This window comes from Podarcis filfolensis (assembly GCF_964270895.1).
Source record: "Podarcis filfolensis genome assembly, chromosome: 17".
Taxonomy (NCBI): domain Eukaryota; kingdom Metazoa; phylum Chordata; class Lepidosauria; order Squamata; family Lacertidae; genus Podarcis; species Podarcis filfolensis.
In genome coordinates this window covers 32019917-32036308 of record NC_139621.1, presented here as the reverse complement: position 1 = coordinate 32036308, position 16392 = coordinate 32019917, and the positions used below count along the sequence as shown (strand labels likewise).

Sequence of the window (16392 nt, the reverse complement as noted above, 5' to 3'; positions counted from 1 at the left end):
ATAATATGTTAAGAGGTGTAAAGGCAATATTAAGTTAGGAAATGCATAAGAAGTGATGAAGACAGAGGATTATCAGAGGTGCTGATGGAAGTCCAATAAGATTGTGTTTGTGATAAACTGTGTGGTATGTTTTATAATTTTGTATGACAAAAACCAATAAAATATTTATAAAAAAGAAAAGAAAACTGAAGGTGAAAGAGGTCAGTCTTGGCCCTGGAGATCACTTAGAACAGGAACTGATGAACCTGTGGCTCTCCAGAACTTGTTGGGATTCCCAAGCTCCCACTGGCTGTACTGGTTGGTGCTGATGGGAGTAAGGAACCCAGGCTTGCGGTTTCACTCACCTAGGCAAGCCATCAGTTGCAAACCACAGAACAGACCCTTGGTTACAGCTTGCTTTGTCAGAAGAGAGGGTTAAGCCATGAGGTCAGGTCTGGACGACAAACTAAGCCAAACAACAGCTTAGCACAACACAGCAACAAGACCGCCAGGGAGGAACAAAGCAGCCATGGTCTCCTCTCTGGGTATCCCACACATTTGCATGCTAAGCAGGGGTTTGGGCTAGTGTTGCGTGTGAACCGAACCAGCTAATTCATGATTGCAGTATTTTCAAGTCCATAGCTCCTGTCCACTGATCAATGTAATTTACCTTCCCCAGCTTTCACAGACAAAAGGCTACCACAAAATAAACACCTACCGTCCATTACCAAGAGCAGTCATCAGTTTTTATCCACTTCTAATTAACAATGGGAGATAAACTGTATTCATCGGCTTACAGATGAAAGGTTCTCCCTATCCCTTTGTAAATCACCAGGCTGACCCTGCTCTAAAGCATAAAACAGTTGATTTTGTGCTTACAAAAATCACAGGGATCTTTATTTTAATTGCTTTGTAAACTCTTCAAATGGAAAAAAAATAGATATGGGTGAGACTAAAGAGAACCAACCACACCCCAAATCCTTGTAAACTAACACAAATACGTGGCATTGCCAAGATAGGCAACTGAGAATAAGACTTTGAGGAGCGCAATGATTTTTTTATTGCCACATGTATGGAATTGGCTGCTCTTGGCTTTGTGTTGGGGAGCTTATTCCAAACTCCCAGCCATGCAACCCACATTCCAGCCCACACTATATAAATTTAATTTAATAGTTTCATGTCTTTAGTCTGCTCAACACATGCAGCAGAATGGGGTGAAAGAGTTCTGGGGTGATAGGATGGACCTTATCACTTGAGGCTACAAGTGGAGGAATTACATTTTTTTTAAAACCTCCCCTGTTTTTCAAATTTCCTGGAAATAAAAAACCAGCACAAACAGGCAAGATCTCGGCTAGAACCTCTCACTCTGCTGTTTGCAGGGAGGTGGGGTTTTTTGGGGGGGAGGGGTGTATTCAGAATTGGTATCCCCCACATACAGTATAAATGGATACAGACCATTCTACTAACTTATCATCCTGCCATTTAATTATACAGTGGGCGCTGCTCTGGTTTTGCCAGAAGCGGCTTAGTCATCCTGGCCACATGACCCGGGAAAACTGTCTGCGGACAAACGTTGGCTCCTTCGGTTAGTAAAGCACGATGAGCACTGCAACCCCAGAGTCGTTCACGACTGGACTTAACTGTCAGGGGTCCTTTACCTTTACCTCTACTTATGTGCACCTCTGGTTACGGATCCTTTGGGATACACACACAGCAAACCCGGAAGTATTTTTCTGGGTTTTACCGTGCGCATGCACAGAAGCTCTCTACTGCACTGCGCGCATGCACAGAAGAGGCACATCCGGGTGTGAAAACCTTGGGATCCAACTGGAGCTCCAGAACAGATCCCGTCTGCAACCGGAGGTACCACTGTATTAGACTTATGTCACACTGTTTTAAACATCCACAGACTTCTATTACAAACAATTATATCCTGATTCTAAACATGCATAAAATCTTCCAAGTGTGGTTGTGCATAGAAACAGCAGCTGTAAATAAGGATCAGGAATAAGTCTCCTTGAATGGAGTGAGACTTACTTCTGAGTTGACATGGTTGGAATCAAGCTGAAAACTGAAGAGGTACAGAATATTATAGGCATCACCACCCTGTAAGCAAAAATAAGTTGCATTGTTGATTCTTATTCTTTATTAAAGGTCTGTACAGTGATAGCAAATTGCAAGTTAGATGTGGGTTGAAGGGCCAACTTTCGGGTTATATTGAGATAGCATGGGGAGGATGTTGGCACCCACAGCCTTTTCCTAAATGACTTAGAGGAAAGTCTAATGAACCCAGATGGTCATCTCCCAAAAAGAGGTACCAGAAAGACCCCTCTTTTGCTATATGTGGATGATTCGCTCGTTCCAGACCTGATTTGAAATACCAGCAAATGAAGTTCTCAGATTACTGTTCTGTACATGGGTTATCCATCAACTATGAGAAATCAAAAATTTTCATTTTTGAGAAAAGATATTCTCCTTGCAAATGGCCGCAATCTAGAGCTGACTAAATGCTTCCAGTACCTAGGGCTCTTGTTTCACCACACAATGTCCTAGAATTGCCACTGGCAGACTATCCGTCAGAAGGCGGAGATGAGCAACCTTGCTATACTCCATTTATTTTTCACAAAAGGTGGTCACTATGTTCCATCAGCCATAAGGGTCTTTAACGCGAAATCTGTTTCCCAACTCCTTTATTTTTCAGACGTCTGGTACAATGGTCTGTTTCCTAAGTTAGATGGGTTCCAGGCTAAGTTCCTTCAGTCCCTACTTCAAACTGTGTCCCTAATTCAATTCTATTGTTGGAAACAGGTGAATGCCCACTTTCCACCAAAGTGTGGTGGGCTGCCTTGAAACACTAGCTAAAGATCTCAGTATTTGGCCTGGGGAAGGGATCACTTTTTCATCTAACCAATGAGGGGTCTATCAGCTCATGGTCAAAAACTATGGCCCAAAAAGCCTCCTCAGTTGGTCTTTCACCATCCTTTTTACATCATCTGGACTACAGTATTTCCCTTAAATCCCTGAGGAAGAGGATATGGGATATTTCATACAGCAATATTCACTCTAGATCTTATGTAACCTGTGGACCATTTGCATCTGGAATCTGCTATAGCCATGACTTTCAGTTACCATCGTATTTCATGAATCTGTCTGTACCTAACTACCGCCAATTGTTCTCCAAAGCCAGACTAAATGTATTTCCATCAGAAATACTAAAAAGCAGACTGTCTGGTATCCCTTATCAGAACAGGCTCTGCTTATGCTTTCAGGGTCTTGACTCTATGAAGCATATCCTACTACACTGTGAGCAGTTCAAACAAGCCAGGGATCAATTAATTAAACCCCTATTGGTAAACTTAACTGGAAAATCCAGAATCTTCTACCTTAAGTACCTCCTTGGAGATATGTCAAATTATACTACCCTGGCCGTGGCTAGGTTCCTCTCAAAATGAATAAGAAATAGAAACCTACATGCTCTGGATAAAACATAGTGACTGCCTTGGAATCCTTTCCCTGCATTTCTGTTTTATTTTGCTTTTGAAAATGGTTTTGTGATTCTTTGGACCGAAATAAAGACTGTGTGTATGTACTTACATCATAGGTTTCAATACTACAGCTCAAGCGCAAAAGATAGAGAACACAATAACCTCCTTGCTGGTTCAAACTACTTCAGTTCCGTATCCTGCCTCTGGCAGAACACAATTCCAGGCACATCTGGGAAAACAGATACCCAAGATGCTGATAACAATCTCTCGTCCCCTGGCACTCATGTTGATTGGGAATGGTCTTCAGATTTCTCTCTAGAGTGATTCAGATGAAGTAATATTTCTAAGGAGTACATTTCACTTTCTTGCAATATCTCCATTGCTATACCACTCTTGGCTTTTGAGTCAATATAGGCAGCTATTGGGGGGGCATTAAGTTCAGGTTCTAAAATAACTTAGCTGCAATCTTTGTGTTAAGAACATTCACTCATCAAGGCATAAAATAAGTCGTCAAGGTGCTTTTAGTGTCACTTGTGAACAGGACCAGACCAAACCATTTTCATCCCTAAAGAGGAGTTTACTCAAAATGGCACTCCAAGCCCTCAGTAACTCAAGAGAGTACATTACAGTGGGCAGTACTCCTGCAAAAGCCTCACGGAAATGAGCACAGGCTGTGCAAGAGAAATGAGCCTAGTAATGAGCTAAACCTATTTATCTCCAACTCAACTGCTCTTAATAACACCCAAAACCTGACACAGCCTCTTCAGCTTGCCTCATGATAAGGCTGCCTTTGCCTTTTGAAAATGCCCTTAAGAAATGCACTCTTAGCATTGGAAGCAAAAACACTCTCACAGGAAGGCCAAGGCTGTTCACCATTTTCTTGCAGGAAATCTCTGGCATCACTGCGAAGTATCAGTTCATTTTTCGCACAGCCCTGAACAAAACCAGCAACATCTGCATCCCATCCTTTCCCATTAAGCTGAAGTCTCTTTGGCCTATTGAAACATGATGATGAAAACCTTTTAGGAAGGTGCAAAAAGCAACCTCAGGCAATCAATTTTCATCAGCATGAGATGGACAGCTATTGAATTAATAATCAAGTCTTCTTTACAAACAAGTTTTCAGGACACCTTGAGGATGTGTGGTCCTTACACTTTGATAAAACAGAATGGTTTATGAGTACCAAAACAGATCAACGAAGATGCTTGAGAGGAAACATCTTGAATAACTGCATACCTACTCGGAACAACACACATGTGTTTTGACCAGGTGCATATTGCTGGATTGAGGTGGTTTGCATTTGGATATTCTGTCTCAGGTGCAAACATAGTCTCGGGTCACCCTTGGTTGGGTAAAGAAATTATGAATGAGACATAACTAATTTGAAGGGGGATGAAAGAGAAGCAGGTTCTGTTAAACGCTCATCCTCTTTAAAAAAAAATAGACAGGAAAAATAGACATGTTCTAGTTGCCCCTATTGATTAGGGCATTCTCTGATTTTCTGATAGCTGTTCCCAGTAAATTGTCTCTATTTTGCCTTTTGGAGTGATTTGAGGGAATGCATTTCCAAAACTTTATCACTCTATATTGAAAGAATTGCCATGCTTCTGTCCTCTCCCACCAGCTCTTTAGAAATTAAAACTCCAAAGTAGGCATAAACCCATATTGATGCTAGTACATGAAAATGCAGTTTCCACACATACATAGAGGCAACGTGAAAGCGCTGCATCCTTTCCACCAACCTATAACTTGTTATCCAGAGAGTAAAATGTGTTTTGAGTTGGAAACAGCTCTTCTGTAACAAGCACAACCAGATCTCTTGTAAGAGCAAACTTTCTTAGGTCATTAAGTTGTTGTTTTCAAAGAGAAACTGTTATGATCGGTGCAGTAATGCACCCTCTACCAGAAGCCAGTGCCAGCCAGCAAATGAATGCAATTCACAGGAGATTAAGAACCTCAGGCAATGCACAGGAGACACAAAAAACAAAACCCCTCAGGCAGTTATATTTGGTGTGAGAACTGATTGTGTTACAAGTACATGAGTGAGCTGACTTCCATCTAAGGAATGCTGTGCAGTATAATCTGTGAAGCACTGCTTTTCTCCTGAGGCCAGACAAGGGAGGGCTGTAAGGGGACGGGGATCTTCAGATTCCCCCCCTCCCAACAATAACTATTTGTCAAGAACACCTGTGTCTCTGCCCAACTCAATACACTATGTATTCAATGCAATACAACAGGTTCTATTAAATGAAGTTTATTAAGTGGGTCCAAATACTATGTATGGTACATGGCAAAAATTAGGTCAATTTATTATCCCCTGGGATAGCCCAGTCAGTACAACATGAGACACTAAATGTCAGCGTCATGGTTTTGAGCCGCGTGTTGGGCAAATGATTCCTGCACTGCAAGGAGTTTGTTGGATGACACTCATGGTCCCTTTCCAACTCCACAATTCTGTGAGTCTATCAGACTTTGGGAAATGTGCATTATCATTATATTTGTGCTGATGATTGATAACATGAATATGGTTAGTATGAAGTATGAATGTATCCACAATGTTATGGGTACTAAAAACATTTCTGTTTAGACCAGCCTACCCAGATATCTAGAATGTTGATGTGTTTTGTTTTTAGTTTATTGCCAATTTTAATTTTAAAACGTTTAAGTAGTTGTTCTTAACTGGTTTTACCAAATTTTATCGCTTCATTCTTTTTGTAAACTACTTTGATGTGGTTTTTTTTACCATCAAGCTAGCAATACAGCTCGGTCAGTAGAGCGTGAGAATCTTAATCTCTCTTAATCCCCACGTTGGGCAAAAAGATTCCTGCCTTGCAGGGGTTGGACTAGATGACCCTTCTGGTGCATTCCAACTCCACAATTCCATGATTCTAAACGGTGTATTAATTTTATGAAATTTTTTTTTAAAAATGGTATTAAAATGAACGAGATTGTCTCTTTCTTCTTTTCTTGTTTTTGCCATTTAATCATTAATTCTTTATCCAAGAGGGATATCTGTATCTAGAAATACATTCCTTCAATTCACACACACACTTTTTCCTGAAGAGGGGAAAAGAGCAAAACCAGACTGATACAAACCCTAGTCTCAATGGCATTCACACAGAACGTAAAAGGCACATGCAAGGTGCAACCCAGACTGGGACGCTGTCATGGGGGAAAATGGGTTTTAAACCTGCTGCGTTCCTATCTGGACCAGACACCCCACACCGATTTGCACTGGGGGAGATAAATACCTCCCATTTGCTCCCAGGGATGCAGCCTCCCCAAGCACCAAGGGAAGGATAGCAACCTCTGTGTTGAAAGCATTTGGGGAGGAAGAGAAACATGCCATTACAATTCACATGCCTCCTTAGGAGTGCAGTCTATTTCCATATACGAAGCAAAACGCGACGGCAGAATCCTGAGGGAGGTACAGCAAACAGACACCACTCGAATGCCTTCAACATGTCGCAGCCCTCCCCACGCCCTGCTGTGCTAGCTTTCCAGCTGCAGGGCGCCAACTTAGCTGCGCCCGGGAAAGGGCTTCCCCGCGACCTCCGCGCTTCTTCCGAGGCGATGCAGCAGCCCCGGCCGCCCCTTCCCTCCCTTGCTAGGCAGGGATATCGACTGCAGGTCTCCCGCCGCCCGCGCTCACTTACTTCTTCTGTTGCAGCAGGTGTATCTCGTCGGCGCTCCGCCGCCCGCCGCCGCCTCCCGGGCCGCCGCCGCCGCCGCCGGGTCTGCAGGTGCGCCGCAGCCTCTTCCAGAAAGCGCCCAAGAGGCCGTTCTCTCCAGGCACGGGAACCCCCATGGCTCCTTCCTTCCTTCTCCTTTGGCAGCGCCACAAATAATAAAAAAACAAACAGCCGCTGCACGAACTGCTGCCGCCTCAGAGGAATCCGGCGCCGGGGAGTCTTGCCTTCTTTTGCCCACTCACTTTGCCCTCGGGCGCCGCGACGGTGCGCGCCTCTCTTGAGGCAAAAAGGAGCCGAAGGGAAGCCGTGGGCGCGCGGGGTTGGGGGAGGCCCGTCGCGCCGACCTCCACAGAAAGGACTCCCCTCACTCAGGGAGCACCTCGGAGGCGTCGAGCCGGCGAAGAGGAGGAGGCAGCGTCTGGTGCCGTCTTCTCCTTCGCCTGGCTCTCTCGGCTTCAGCGAGCGCGCCTCAAGTTTCCCGGCGAGACTCCGGACAGCACCTGCGCGCTTTTGGGGCGGGAAAAGGGCGGCGGGAACCCGCTTGAGGGCCAAGGTAAGATATAGCAGGCGGAGGAGGAGGAAGCGGGGAAGGGGCGGGCACTGGGCCGAGGAGTTGCCGGCCGGCCGGCCAGTCTTGAGGGCAGTTGCAAGGGCTTGGGGCTGCCTCAAGCACCCCCGGGCAGATCGGGAGGGCGCCGTCATCCATCAGGAATGATGCCTCCCCAATAGCAGGTGGTGGGGACGCACCCAGTGCTGGATTTACCTATAAATTTTAAAGGAAAAGCAACAACTGAAGATGATGGATTTTGGGGAGCTAGCCGACCTGACGGGAAGAGTCCGGGACCAGAGGGGGGAGGAGCACCAAGAGGACTGGAAGAAATTTGAAGATTATTTAGCCAAATATGTCAAGATAACATAAATAGAATTACTTGCGAGTAGGCCTAGGATTCAAATATGTGATGTTGTGAAATCGTTAAAGTTAAAATGAAAAGAAAGAAAGATGTAAATTGGCTAAGTAAATTTTAGGTGAAAATAGTTTTGGAAATGGACTGCTACAATGGACTATATGGAAACTCAGCTAGGGGGATTTGAGGAAGTCATTCAATAATGTTTCAAAAAATGGAATTATTATAGTTAGGATAAATGTTTGTTTGGTTGTTTTTTGATTTTTTTGTGTGTTTGTTATAAAATTGGAAAATTAATGAAAAAGGGGGGAAAGGAGAAACAACAACTGGATGTACATTTCCAAAATATAAGATAAAAAAAAATTAAACCTACATACAGCAACAGTGTTTTGTGTTGTGTAGGCTCATATGGTGTAAGTGGCCTGCTCCCAAAAATATCACTTATATTATTTCACTATTAATATACAGTACTTCTTAACTGTATTTCAGTTCAACAGTTACTTTGATAAAATACATATTTTGTTATGTGCAAATGGCTTATTAGGTCTATAAATTACCATATAGCATATATTCAACACAAAAAAACAGCGACAATTTGTTGTTGACAAAGGACAGCTGGACATATAAAGGGCCCCTGAGTAGAGTAGCTGAGTAGAGTTGCCATGTACAGATATCAAGAGTTGCATAGAAATGAAGTTAAATTGCTGGTTTCCCCAGCACACTTGCAATGACACAGGAAGCCACGTCTGAAGGTCTGGTGAGATTCAAGCACCTCTTAAAAGGACAGTTGCCTTTTCAAGATGTGATGTGAACAACCTAACACACATGGCCCGGCCAAGACCTTTTGCCCCATGAGAAGGAAAATCCAGACAGTTCCTTTTTCCACTTCCTTGCTAATTAACATGAGCCTCAACCCCCTGGGGTTTTTATTAGCATAAGCTCCATTGAAATGAAGGTGCCTTCACCTGACAAATATCCTGATGCAGGGTCCTTCCGGGGAGGAACATGGTGGATTCAAGTATTTTGTCAGCAGGCTACTAATGAAGATAGTTATGTGGCAATTGATGATACTCAGACATAAATCTTGGCTATAAAATTCACTCTGGAAAAAGGAGTGAACAGGGGATTGACTTTTGATGGTCTTAAAAAGGCCATTTTCTGCATTGGGAGCCTGAGAAACAGTCAGTGGAGGAATCAACATCTTACCCAAAAGCCACACAAGAGGCATTGGATCTGCAAAAGCCTCTTTTCTTAATTATTTCTGAGATGGTTATAATTTATAACGGACAGAGATTTCTCTGTCTGCTGGTAGAAATTTACATTTATGTGTGAGCTACTTTCTGGCTTCCGGAATAAGGGAATAAGCCTGCTCCAATTGTTTGAGGCAAGAAAGTTTAAATGAGCAAGGTAGTTCTGTGTGCTAAGAATTTGTATTTTCTTTATTTTTGTTTTCTGGGTGAAAGTGTTGCCTAGAAATCAAAAGTAATTCGGACATTTGGCTCTGAAGATTGGGAAAATATTGCTTAACAGAAAGTAGAACAGTTGTATGTAACCCTAGAGTGAATGTTTAGAATAATTTCTTTTATGTAACTAACAGATGGAAAATTGGAAGTCTTTTCAGCTATGTTGATAGTTGATGTAATAATAAAAATTTATTATTGTTGTGGTTACTAATTATTCATTGCTTACTACATAAAATGTCTCAAATTATTTATAATAATAATAATAATTATTATTATTATTTATTATTATTTATACCCCACCCATCTGGCTGGGCTTCCCCAGCCACTCTGGGCGGCTTCCCAAAAAACATTAAAATACTGTAAAACATCAAACATTAGACGTTTCCCTAAACAGGGCTGCCTTCAGATGTCTTCTAAAAGTCTTGTAGTTGTTGTTCTCTTTTTTGAATTTGTATATTGCCCTATACCCGGGGGTCTCAGGGAGGTTCATTATTGTAATAAAATTTTAAAAAAGCAAAATTAAAAAAAGTTATTAAAAAGATAAAACAACAATATTGACTAAAAGGGCTCATCCTGCAATATTGTAAAAGGACAAAGCCTATTCACCCTACTAAAATATGAATATTTTGTCTTCAAACAGCATCAGCCTAAGGGGTTGAGCTGTCACAGAGCACAAAACCTCACGCAACTTCTGGATTTGTTTATTTGTGACCTGCATCAAGATGGTGATGCTCACTGGCTGCTTGTTTGCTGTTGTGTATCCTGTAATGCAGTGGTTTTCAACCAGTGTGCCGTGGCACCCTGGGGTGCTTTGAATGATGGTCAGGGGTGCCGCGGGCAACACTGGCCTCTGTCCCTCTTTCCTCCCCTCTGATGCCCTCTCTTGTCTCTGCCTCCCAAAGGCTTGCACAGCTGTTTGTTGCAGCAGCCCTCGCTACAAGCTCCCCAGGCAAAGGGTGCCTCTGGAGCTCGCCAGGGGGTGCTTCCCGGGCCCCTGTCAGGCAGTGTGAGGAGGCACCTCTCTTTGGGGCAGTGGGGGAGGGGCAGTTTAGAGACTAGGGGTGGCAGCAGCGGCTGCCCAGAGGACTCTCAAGGAGAGGGGAGAAAATAGGAGGCTGAGGAAACACTCTACATGGGAGGGTGTTCAGAAAGTGTTGAGGGGCTGCTGGCTCTGTAAGCAAGGGGTAACATAACTGGGCTCCTGAGCCCCACAGGGGTGCCACAGAAAGAGTGTAGTTGGTCAAGGGAGCCATGGACTCAAAAAGGTTGAAAACCTCTGCTGTAATGCATTACTGAGAGTTCATACCTCATGCTACGTTTAGTTCATGTTACGTTCTTTCAGGTTACGTCCCGGAGTGACCGGAAGTATCGGAAAGGGTTACTTCCAGGTTTCGCTGCTCGTGCATGCACAGAAGCACAAAATGACATCATGTGCATGCGCAGAAGCGGCGAATTGCAACCCGCGTGTGTGCAGGTGCACTGCTGCGGGTTGCGCTGTTTTCATGTTCCGAACGGGCCTCCGGAACGAAATCCCATTCGCAACCAGAGGTACCACTGTATTGTTGTAAGATAGGGCTGGACAAGAGTGGGCTAATGAAGCTGGAGACAGCCTTAACAGCCCTAGGGAAGTAGCCAAGGTCCTTTTTTTTTGCTAGGGCTCAGTTGACTGAAGCAGCCTTGCTTCTCATCTCTCCCGCTGAGGTAGCTGACGGAAGGGTTGCTGCAGGTGACAGGTGAAGGGCTGCCACACAGAGGCAGGGAAAGACAGAGCTGCATACACGCTATGCCTTTAAAGTACATTTCCCCCACCTCAAAGAATTCTGGGCACTCTGCCCCTCAGAGAGTTAGAATTCCCAGCAACCCTTAACAAACTACAATGCCCATAATTCTTTGAGGGGGGAAATGTGCTTTGAGTGTGCTTTAAAGGTTTAGTGCAGACACAATCTTATTCTCTGCTGTCTTGACAGGCAGGACTAGATCTAATAGCTGCAAGTTAAAGTTAAAGGGAAAGGGAAAGGGAAAGGGACCCCTGACCATTAGGTCCAGTCGTGACTGACTCTGGGGTTGCGGCGCTCATCTCGTTTTATTGGCTAAGGGAGCCGGCGTACAGCTTCCGGGTCATGTGGCCAGCATGACTAAGCCGCTTCTGGCGAACCAGAGCAGTGCACGGAAACGCCGTTTACCTTCCCACCGGAGTGGTACCTATTTATCTACTTGCACTTTGACATGCTTTCAAACTGCTAGGTTGGCAGGAGCTGGGACTGAGCAACGGGAGCTCACCCCATCGCGGGGATTCGAACCGCCAACCTTCTGATCGGCAAGCCCTAGGCTCTGTGGTTTAACCCACAGTGCCACCCGCGTCCCTAGCAGCTGCAAGTTACAGTAGAGTAAAATCATAGACTCATAGAGTTGGAAGGGATCACGAGGGTCATCTAGTCCAACCCCCTGTAATGCAGGAATGTTTTGCCCAACGTGGGGCTTGAAGCCGTCGCCCTGAGATTAAAAGTCTCATGCTCTACTGAAGTGACTGAGCTGTGAATAGTAGGAGAAAGATCTTGACATCAAACAGGCACACCTTTTCATTTTGCTTCCCATTAGCGCTTGTAGGTTGAAGGTTTGTCATTGGATTTTGTTTTCTCTCCGCAGGTTATGCCTCTAAGCATGACACCAGGCATCAGGGATAAGCAGCAGTGCTGGCGAAAGAGGATGGTGCTGCCACCGTTTTTTCAGAGATAACACTTGTTCATTCCAGCTGATTGCAGATGGGCCAGAGGACAACACTGGTTCAAAGCTAGATAAGGTTTTGAGATACCCATTGTAATAGGTGCCGTATAAATACCTAAGGCCAGATAGGAAGGCAGGTAAGTTCCTATGTCGCAATCTCGCAGTCCCCACCCTCCCCCTTGGGCTCTCTGGCTCCAGGAGCATTAAGGTGCTGCTCCCTGTATCTTCTGGGAGCATTGTCACATCTCTTACCTGAACAATCACAAGGTATCTAGTGTGCAAATGCTACACCTGTAGTTTAAACAGCGAAACTATGAGACAGTAAAGGTATATTGGCTGCTAGTTGATTTTAAGACAACTGATAGTAAACATATCTCCCCTCTGTCTCCTTTTGCCTCTCCACCACCCCTGGGTGTCAGGGGATGTGGGGGGGAAAGTGGTCCGAATACAGAAAATAACAGTTCCCAGAGGGGCAGCCAGCACAAAAAAAGAGTCTTGTGGCATCTTAAATGTATTGTGGCACAAACCCAGGGCATTCTAAATTTGGGTGGCACAAGGCGCTTGCTGTTCATGCAGAAAGGAAAATTCAAGTAAGGAAATAGCACAACCATACCCTGCAAATCTAATAGATCATGACAACAAGCCCTAAACAACCTGCTACAAGATTGTGGAATAGGAAATTTAGTGCAATGGAAAGGAATACACTACGGTGCAGTACAGAGGTAGCCGATGTCATACCATTCAGAGGTTACTGAACTACAACTCCCATCATTCCTGACCATTGGCCATGCTCGCTGGGACTGATGGAGATTGTAATTCAGCAACATCCAAAGAACATCACATTTGCTTCTGCTGGAGTAGTGGAGAGGGTTAGAATTAGATGGTGGTAGACTTGGTCTCAGGGAGGCGGGTGGCGCAGTGGTCTAAACCACAGAGCCTAGGGCTTGCCGATCAGAAGGTTGGTGGTTCGAATCCCCACGATGGGGTGAGCTCCCGTTGTTCTGTCACAGCTCCTGCCCACCTAGCAGTTTGAAAGCACGTCAAAGTGCAAGTAGATAAATAGGTACCGCTCCAGCAGGAAGGTAAACGGCGTTTCCATGCGCTGCTCTGGTTCACCAGAAGCGGCTTAGTCATGCTGGCCACATGACCTGGAAGCTGTCTGCGGACAAACACCGGCTCCCTCGGCCTATAGAGCAAGATGAGCGCGCAACCCCAGAGTTGTCCGCGACTGGACCTAATGGTCAGGGGTACCTTTACCTTTACCTTTTAGACTCAGTTCCTGTTTAGCTCAGCTATGATGTTCACGCGATGGTCTTCACTCTTGAACATGCAAGGCTGTCTTAAACTGCATATGTTCACTGATGACTCACCTCACCCAGTGGCTTTGCAGTGCCTCAGACCTTCTACTGATACCCTTTGAATCTGAGGTGCCAGGCACAAGATATTTTCAGAGACATTGTGGGTTTACGGCATGTAAGTTGACTCACTGAGCAACTTGGAATAATTGGGTGAACAGGATTCAGTGCGGTAGATATAGGAAGACTTGCAGCATAAATAATAAAGAGGTGTGATCACAGCAGGAAGTTCCTTCACAACAGAACTTACTGGAAATTGCTTCCTGGCAGATGTGGGATTTAACTCCCGGTGTCATGAGTAACAGCTGAGCTATACCTATATAGGTTGGCAGGAGCAGGGACCGAGCAACGGGAGCTCACCCCGTCGCATGGATTCGAACCACCAACCTTCTGATTGGCAAGTCCTAGGCTCTGTGGTTGAGAGTCACCATAGCGACCCATAGTTAGAAGTAGAAGTCGGCAAATGAATTCCTCTTTTTTGTTCTTCAAAATGTGGCGACCCTAAATCAGGCCCCCACTCTAAAGTGGAGCACATCACTTTAGCTGGGCAATTCACCACTCCTCCTGGCTTTCCTAAACTATACCACCCATTTGTTGTCCGTTTAAATATCCCCCCTCTTACTTTGGGTATTGTCAGGGGCTAGTCTGAGGAGGAATGGTGGAGTCTCTCTCTCTCTCCCCCCCCCCCCCGGCCCGGCACTTCCCAGAGAAAAGGGAGCCAGTATAGATTTACAACAGTGGTTTGCAGAAGGTCATAGTTCAGAGTCTGCAGAGGGGAGAAGATGGGAAATATTGGGAGAGGAGGAGCAGGGAGAAGAAGCACCGGGGGGGGGGGTGGACTGCTGACACATTCAGTGTCTTTAGAAAGCATACTTGACCCCCCCCCCCTCGCAGGACCTGGCAGGCATTGGGAGTGGAAGAACAGAAAGCTTAGAGGCAAGGAAGTACAGATCAGCCCCTATTCCATCTTCATGTATGCGACAACAGCCGCGAGAGTTCTGGTAGCACAAGGATGGAAGACTGAAGAAACCCCAACTAAAGAATCATGGCAAGGAAAATTGACGGACCATGCAGAACTGGCAAAACTGACATATAAGCTACGGGACAAGGATAACTGTGACTTTAAGGATGAATGGGAACCCTTTACAAAGTATCTGAAGACGCAACAAAGCGAACTGGACTCCTTGGCAGGTTTTGAATAAACATTCACAAACCTTTTATTGATAATAATCAGCTAAATAGTTTGAGGATCTATACAACTTTGTAACATGCAGAAAACAGCAGTCTCAGAGAAACCAAAGACTGGAACTGAGGGAAGTCGGGGGGTGGGGGTGGGTGGGTTTTGTGTGGGAGGGGGAGGGAGGAAAAATGGGGGGGGACAAGGATGATATGTTTTTGGATAATATGTCTTGTTTTAATTTTGAATAAAAATTTTTTTTAAAAAAAGGAAGCACAGATCAGCCAATGCAGGGATGAAGTAGAATAGGAGAGACGAAATGGGTGGGACTTTACTCAGAGCAACGCTATTATCTAAGAGAGACGGCATTTCTACATCTCTCTGAATATTGACTAAAAGACTGGTAAGAACTCTTCTTGTTTATCTACTTCTTGGCTGCCACTGTGAAAGGGATCGGATTCCCTGAAGCCTGACAGGTATGTATAGAAAAGATTTAAAAAGAAAATAAAGATTGAACCGTAAAGATGAATTGGGCACGTCTGAGAAATCCATTTAAAATCCTCGAACCCCCTGTGTAGGGTTGTGTTTTATAGGATGCTCATCTTGGGGCACAATTCCCCCCTCTGCCAGTGACCTCATCTGTAAGAAAAGAAAACTCACCTTGGTAGACGAGTGCAGCTACCAGGAGATGGAAAAGGAGATGAACCAAAACACAGTCATCCTTTTGACATTTGCATGTCTCTGAATTTGGCTAGTAAAGTGTACAGAGGTGCACATAGTAAGATGCGCATGTACCGGTAAGTGCATTGTAGTAATGCATTGCATTAGACAAAATAGATTTGCAATGATTTTCATACTAGGCAAAATTGCGCACATCTGTATTAATTGAAATTTGTACCAAAATGCTGATAGATTTTTGTGAGAACTTAAAAAATAATAATCGTAGACTGTTGTGGAAACAAGGAGAATGGAACTTAGGACCACAATATCACAAGGACCGCCTCTTTCCATATGAACCTGCCCGGACCCTGAAATCATCTTCTGAGGCCCTTCTTCATCTGCCTTCTCCTTGAGAGGTCTGGAGGGTGGCAACACGAGAAGGGGCCTTCTCTGCAGTGGCTCCCCGCCTGTGGAATGCTCTCCCCAGGGAAGTTCGCCTGGCGCCTTCATTATGCACCTTTAGGTGCCAGGCAAAAACGTTCCTTTTAAACCAGGCCTTTGGTTGATCTGTTTGACATCCTATACCCTTTTAAAATGTGACTATTGGGTTGTTTTTATTCTGATTATATATGCTGTGATCTTTTCTGTGAACCGCCCTGAGACCTCCAGGTATAGGGCAGTATATAAATTTCAATAAATAATAATAATAATAAATCAAGATTGGGAAACAGAGAGAAACTGAAAGTGACACATTTGCCACCCCTAGTGGCACAGACATAAAGGAATGCCTGTTGGTTCATAGTTGTAACCAACAGGAAACCCAGGGGGGAACTCTAGCACACTCTTTGTATTGTTTCCTGAATTTATGGTGCTGCAATCAGAAACCAGGAGCAGGGGGAAGCTGCTGGGTAGAAGGATATAACCACTTTGTGCTTGCCTGGCATTAAAAGAC

At 44.7% G+C, this 16392-nt stretch overlaps 1 protein-coding gene and 1 long non-coding RNA gene across 2 annotated transcripts in view; one reads left to right on the top strand and one right to left on the bottom strand.

The window, feature by feature from the left end:
* The window catches only part of LOC310752575 (transient receptor potential cation channel subfamily V member 6-like), a 36374-nt gene extending 28891 nt beyond the window's left edge, over nt 1-7483 (bottom strand). Inside the window, exon 1 of the mRNA XM_083593247.1 lies at nt 7121-7483. Within this exon, the coding sequence (XP_083449373.1) occupies nt 7121-7272 (152 nt within the window). The 5' untranslated portion in view covers nt 7273-7483. The remainder of the gene's footprint in view (nt 1-7120) is intronic.
* An 81-nt stretch (nt 7484-7564) lies between these two features.
* On the top strand, nt 7565-14593 carry LOC310753142. The gene is made up of 3 exons (XR_014543225.1): nt 7565-7709; nt 12171-12385; nt 14498-14593. It is a non-coding gene; the product is annotated as an uncharacterized lncRNA (long non-coding RNA).
* The last annotated feature ends 1799 nt before the right edge of the window (nt 14594-16392 follow it).